This window comes from Echeneis naucrates, chromosome 10, assembly GCF_900963305.1.
Source record: "Echeneis naucrates chromosome 10, fEcheNa1.1, whole genome shotgun sequence".
Lineage (NCBI taxonomy): Eukaryota > Metazoa > Chordata > Actinopteri > Carangiformes > Echeneidae > Echeneis > Echeneis naucrates.
Genome location: NC_042520.1, coordinates 15,591,445 through 15,598,631, shown reverse-complemented (window position 1 = coordinate 15,598,631; position 7,187 = coordinate 15,591,445). Strand labels below are relative to the sequence as shown.

Genomic DNA, 7,187 nt, shown 5'->3' with positions numbered 1-7,187 from the left:
TTATTATATATTTTATATTTTGTAATATTACAATTATGTATATTGACAGTAATAATTAAACACTTTATCTATTAAGAACTACATTGTTTCTACAGTAACTAATGAATATAGACTGTTATAAAATTAACTTGATCTTGATTGTCTCAGGTCATTTACATATGAAAAATGAAAGCTGGTTATGCAGAGCCATTGCTTAATTTCATTGCAGACTTTAGTTCTACTGTACGAAGTAAAACTAAAGTGTATATTAATGTTGATCTCTTCAAACTTTAAACTATTTCCATCACGACTTGTTTAATCTGCCTAAACAGTGTACAGATGTAAACAGCAGGACCTAAGTTCTGTGGCAGGTTATAATAAATTTTTATTTCAAATTCCTGTGGTTGTTTTTAATTCTCTTGTTGAACCCAATTGCATCAACTACACAATATTAGCTCTTACAGCAATTTAGAAAATCCTCAAAGTTATCAATACATGGATTTAGCTTCTTGCAAAAAATGTGTCACCAAAAAAAAAAAATATGTCCAAATGTAAATCTAAGTATAATTTCTGAGCAGTTGGGAAATTCTTTTTCCAACCTGTGGATTCTGCCTTCAAAAGGTTCAACATTCATATCTGAATGGAAAGTAAATGTATTTTTTCAGCAGACCAATTTTTTCACATACTGAGTATTAGTTGCAATCACATTTGGTGTGTGTATCATAGTGGTTACAAAATGTGTCGCATAAGAAAATCCACAGACTGCTGCCTTTGAGTTGTTTTCTTTCTTTTTTGTGTGTGAGTGTTGTTGTTGTTTTGGTCCCCCCACTGATATTTACATGAAATGAATATTTTTGGCACGTATAACAAGCTAGATACTGACCATAGAGAAGAGGACAGGCCCTGTGCTTTCCCACTGTTGGCTCAGCTGTTGCCCTAAGTAACAATGACAGTAAACAGGCAGGGATGACAGCAAGTGACAGCGAAGCCAGACCACAGGAAATGCCTCTCATCCCCTGTTTCAGTTCCCTTTCTGGATGAACGCTACAGTTGGTTGTGGGCCATAACTACGGGAATCAGAAACAAAGCAACAACCCAGGGTCTATTTTGGGAGCACAATTTCAATTTACAAAACACTTTGTCTTCTTATTCTGGGAGGAGAGACCGCTAAGTATCATAACATTAAGTGCAGGAGTTTTTGTGTAATTGAAATGCAAGTTTTTCTGGTTATCATGACCCCTAAGAAAAAAAAAAAAATCTGTAACTTTCTGAAATATGTTTGTGCCATTCTTTTAGAAACCAAGATACCAGAAACAGGTTGTATATGTACTGTTTATATTATATTATCTTACATTATGCTCATAGCTATTATTCATGGCTATGTGGAGTTACTGCATCATTGTACTAGCTGTCTTGGTTTTAACACTTCATCAGGTGCCTGATTTCATTCCTATTTTCCTTCCTAATTTTCATGACTCAAGGAAAGAAGCGAGGAGGACGAATTGTTTGGATACAGACTGTTTTTAGAACCTGTTTGACCCCACTCCCTTGTACAGTGTGTTTCTGGTTTGTGGCATGTGTCTCAGAGTTGACTCATCCCACAGGAGTGTGAGGTTAAACCGGCTGTAGAGTTTTTGCACTCTGTTGTCATTCTTTAAGTTTCTGTCCTTTGAGCTCCCCTCCCCCTCCTCCCCTTCCTTTCACACATCACACATCCATCTCCCATTTGCTTTAAGTTAAACATTCCAACTGATGTGGAATCACTGGGGTTACTACAGTACAGCGAGAATGACGTCATGGCCTACATTACTGCCTGATCTTCCCAAGCAATAAACATCTTGAAAATTCACACAACAAAATACAACAAGATAGCTGTCGCAAGTTTTTAAGTCAAATAAAATTGATGTTTGAGACAGTGTGATGACATAAGCAATGTTACTAACGCAGCACTGCTGAGCTAAAACTAAAAAGGGATTTTGAAAGGTGGGAAATATTGCAATAATATTGTGTGTAAGTCTGCTTAGTAAACACACGTTTCACAACAAAACTACCATGACACGTCTGTACTGTGGTGTCAAGACTCAATGATCTATATACGCCCTCTTTTCATGAGGCGCCTGCTGTCTGTCAATAATGATCCTTTCGGTTCCTCATTTTGACACAGAAGTGTTGTCCACTGTGAGTCAGCGAACCCCAGCAACAACTAAAAAGGGTTTCCCAGAGTGATTTGTGATCATGCTTGCTTTTTGAAATATTCACAAACTTTGGGAAAACCACCTCATCTGCCTGTTTCAATTAGGTCACAAGCGAAACACATCTTAGAGGTCAGGAGATCTCCATCTGCTGTTGTCTTCCTGGTAGACTAGTGTTTTGTTTCTCAGCATGTGGAAATTTACTGGACTTCAGATTTCTATACAGTGATTAACTTTTATGGCTAGCCTTTGCTCTCGGCACATTGAACACTATGTACCTCTGACTAATAAAAACAAAGAATAAACTTTTATGGCATCTGTGGTAGATATTTACTTATTATCTTGTTATTTGTCAACTCTCAGGTGAAGAGGCAAAATTTAAATCTAATTAAACACTAACATCATGGAAAATTTGGCAAATTCCTTATTTGCTGACATACAGATAAATCACACACTTATCCCTAACAATTTCGAAAACAGAAAGGTGGTTATTATTTTGTATTATAAAAGTATAGTAATAAAGATCATAATAAACCTTTATTTGACCAGGATATGACTGAACTTAACATATTTTAATATCAAATATGATAAATATTTATTAACAAATATAATAATGACTCTAGATAATGGGTGGAAACATTTAACCAAGTTAACATTAAGGCATTTGAAGGGGAAATACTATATAATAGTCATTTTTATCAGAACGATTTCCGGTGAGGGTTAATAATTTTTACATTTAAAAGATAACGAAACTAACAAAAAGAATGAACTGGTAATATCAGTGCATAGTGAAGCTCTGAGACCATGAAGGATATGACTAAAGTCATGGCCTACTTTTTAGTCATCTTGTGTGCCCTACCCATCACACCCTAAGAACTGAAGCTTTCTTTTTTTAATCTTCTTGGAGTTTTATAGCTGCCAGAAAAGAAAAAGAAAGAAGAAAATTGGTACAAAGAAAACAACAACAACAACACTGAAAACTGGAATGACAGCGTGCGTGCGTCTACTGTGTCTGTACTGAAATATCCCGGATGTGCGCGAGCCCAGTTGTGTCCCGCTTCTGCACTCGGTGCACGGGTGATGACGTACGCCGAGCTGGCTCGAGGCCAGAAGGGCGGTCGCTGACGTCAGTTGCCTCTCATTCACTAGCACGAGTCGTATATAAGCGCGTGCTGAAGCGCTCGGAGGCAGAAGCTACTCATCGTAAAGTTTCATACAACCTGACAAACTTCTAAAGGAGAGCCGCGTCTATCGGATACAGCCCAGAAGAAGACAGGACTTCAAAGTTATTTTCGTTTGTTCGCCTTCTCGACCTTTCAGACAAGCTAACCGGAACAAAGGACTCAGCGCCACTAAGCTTCACTTTGACACTGTCGTAAACAACTTTTTTAAACCAGTCCAAACTCGTGTTTTCCCGCCTTCCGTGCTTTATGTGTTTGGATTTAATACTTCTGTCCCGCCGTCCTACTATGGTCATAATGGAGGTCCCCACCATCGACTGTGCGTCCCTGCGTAGTTTGCTGGAGGGCGACGTGCCGAGCTGCCTCCTGCTGGACTGCCGCTCCTTTCTGTCCTTCAACTCGTCCCACATATCGGGCTCCTCCAACGTGAGGTTCAGCACCATCGTGCGGAGGAGGGCCAGGGGGGGCTTAGGACTCGAGCACATTGTCCCTAACGAGGACACCAGGAACAGGCTTCTGTCCGGAGAGTACCGGTCCGTGGTGCTGCTGGACGACCGCAGTCTGGACTTGGGCCAGGCCAAGAAAGACGGGACGTTGATGCTTGCTGTTTCTGCCCTGTGTCGCGACCCCTGTGGAGCCAGTGTTTTTATCCTTAAAGGTAAGTTAAAAGTTGATTTCACTGCTTTAAAAGAGGGGCCCCAGACAACTGTTTGTGCAGACAAATGCGGATTACAGCTGTCACTATAGCAGCTGGTGCTGGGGGTAAACAATGTACCAAAATAACCCCCATGAGCAGTTGTCACCTTTTTGGGTACACGCCTTTGAATGTGGATGTGTCTCTGTGCTACCCTGTGAACTGACATTGCTGTATTTATTTATTAATTTTTTTGGTTCTCTTTTCACAGGTGGATTTGACTCATTTTCTACAGAGTATCCAGAGATGTGCACCAAGCCCTCTCCTCCGCAGGGGCTCAGTCTGCCCCTGAGCTCCAGCCATCCTGAGAGTGCAGACCCAAATTGCAGCCCATGCAATACTCCTTTATATGATCAGGTTTGTGGATGTCTGTTTGTATGTTAATTGACAGAATACACAAGACAAATGCTTCACTTCCCGATGGACTGTTGTGGTACTTTTGTTTACGGAATGGTTCGTTTTGTTTATTCTGTCCAGGGCGGTCCCGTGGAGATCTTGCCTTTCCTGTACCTTGGCAGTGCTTACCATGCCTCCAGAAAAGACATGCTGGACATGTTGGGGATCACTGCTTTAATAAATGTCTCTGCCAACTGTCCCAACCACTTTGAGGACTCATTCATCTACAAGAGCATCCCTGTTGAAGACAACCACAAAGCCGATATCAGCTCCTGGTTCAATGAAGCGATCGAATTTATCGGTGAGTACATCTATGGCTGTTAGACCTTTCACGATCCATCAACTGCCAAATGTAAATGCCTATCGCAGCTGCTACCTTCTCAGCCAGTTAATGGCAAGCAACACAAACACCCAGCCCCCCTCTTCCTGTATTCCCCTCTTTGACTCCCGGATTTAAAATTTAAAAAGTTCCCTCCAAAACCGACCAGCTGGCTCGGCACAGGCTCCACCACAATAGTGGTTATATCATCAGCACTTCTCAGGCGTGGAAAAAGGAGTGTGCCCCCCCCTGCCTTTTTTTTTTTTTTTTTTTTTAAGGAATGGCAAGACAGAGGGCCCCGAAGTAGTAGGGTGGCTGCGTTTGAATAGCTCCCTCCACGCCACTCTTTGTCCCAGTTGGACAAAAGGCAATTTCTCCTCACTCACTGTCGGCCTTCCTCCCAGATCAATACCCCCAGCAGGGGTCTGTTCCCCTCTTTTGTCCATTCAGACTGTCTCCGTTGGGAATAACCCCCACAAGCTCACACCCTGCACCCCTCTTTATTGTATTCCTGTCTTGTGTGCGCTGTTGAATTTAAATTACAGCTGAAAGTGTTGTAAGCACTTTTGTGTCTGTGGTTTCCTGTCACTGGCAGTGTTGTAACCTTGAGTCTGTCATCACTTCAAAAGTGTTTATGGTGTGCTAATCTTGATTTCTCTTCTTTTTTTCCCTCTCAGACTCAGTGAGAAACAAAGGAGGCCGTGTGTTTGTGCACTGTCAAGCCGGCATCTCCCGCTCTGCCACCATCTGCCTTGCCTACCTCATGCGGACCAACCGTGTGAAGCTTGACGAGGCCTTTGAGTTTGTCAAACAGCGCCGCAGCATCATCTCCCCCAACTTCAGCTTCATGGGCCAGCTCCTCCAGTTTGAGACCCAGGTCCTGGCTTCGACTACCTGCTCCTCAGAGGCAGGCAGCCCAGCTATTGGGAGCAGCAGCACAGTTTTCAATTTCCCTGTTTCCATCCCTGTACACACCTCAGCTGGTCAGCTTTCATTCCTCCACAGTCCCATCACTACATCTCCCAGCTGCTGAGATGAATGTGGGCAGCACAGACTTTGTTTGAACTTTAATTGTGACTCTACATAGACCACTGCACAAGGCACAGCCCTGGTTATGATCCATTACATGGTGATACTGGTATCACTAGACTGAATTGGAGCTATTTGTTGTTATGGTCATGGTCATTGTGTTTGACTGATCCGCTGGCCATTCTCTGCAGGTCAGCTCCACCATTTTTAAAGGGAGATTTGATAGCTACCAACAGGCAGTATTGATGTTAAGCATCCTAAATGTGAAAGATATCCACAGTAAACAAACCAAGGTTTTTGGGTAATGGCTTAAGATCATTGAAGTTGATCGTAAGTGAAACTTATGTCACTGAATGTTGGCAACTGCTTATGATAATCACAATCATATTTTTGAACTAAACAAAGTGGAGAGGGCTAACAGTTGTCTCAGGAATGTTGACCTTTCTTCTTAAATGTCCAGTTTGCTTTCTGTACCAGTTAGAGAGCAATATTAACTTGTGAAAAATGGCACGGAGGTTACCCCTTCATTTTACGAACAATGAATGTATATCCCTCTTGTTGTGTAGATGTGGCAGAAATCTGCATGTTCAATGTTGAGTGGGGTTGCCAATTCAAATGCAAACACCTGCCTTTCAACACATCATGAAACCTTGACGATCCTGACCCATTGGGGAAACTGACCATTAAATACCTCATGTTTCTGTACTGTGGCGCTGAGGCACACAGAACCCCACGAGCTACTAAAATGGGGCCATGTAGTCTTCAGTGACTGCGTTCTGACATATTTATTGAACTAAATTAATATATATCTTTTACTATATCTATTTTGCATATGTTTGTTTAAATGTTGTTTTTATACAATTGAATAAAACTCATTTGAATTTTCTACTCATTAGAAATCTGCTCTCTTTTTTTCACATACTTGTGTTCTTCAATAACTGGCTTCAGCAACTTCTGTGAATTTATTTATTTATTTTTAATTTTTTTAACTTCTCAAAGCTAACTGGGTCATGCACATTTCCATTGTTTTTTTCACACACATCACAGTTCAAAACACAAGAATACATTTGCTATAGAAGGGAAGGTAAAACGACAAATATACACATTGTGAGTGAAAGTGGTGAAATCTTAGTGTGCCTAAAAAGCTTTTGATAACATTTTTCACTGCTGATAAACCAATAGTTTAATATATGCATATATACATGCTAATTTAATTTATTTATTTTTTGGTTTTGAAGGAGTCAAAGAAAAATAATTTTTGCTTGCTTGGCACATTGAACAGCTCATCCTTCATGCTCATCCCTCTCTATTTGGTTCCATGTGATGGAATCCTACCATATATTGGCAGAAGGACTTTGCTCACATAAGAAGCATGATGTCATAGCGTCAGCCATTGT

The 7,187-nt window shown here is 41.1% G+C and overlaps 1 protein-coding gene across 1 annotated transcript; it reads left to right on the top strand.

Moving 5' to 3' along the window:
* Positions 1-3,349: 3,349 nt before the first annotated feature.
* Positions 3,350-6,683, top strand: dusp1 (dual specificity phosphatase 1). The gene is made up of 4 exons (XM_029511762.1): positions 3,350-4,010; positions 4,258-4,403; positions 4,524-4,743; positions 5,439-6,683. The coding sequence occupies exons 1-4, from the start codon at positions 3,602-3,604 to the stop codon at positions 5,792-5,794; spliced, it is 1,131 nt and encodes a 376-aa protein (XP_029367622.1). The 5' UTR covers positions 3,350-3,601; the 3' UTR covers positions 5,795-6,683.
* Positions 6,684-7,187: the final 504 nt, after the last annotated feature.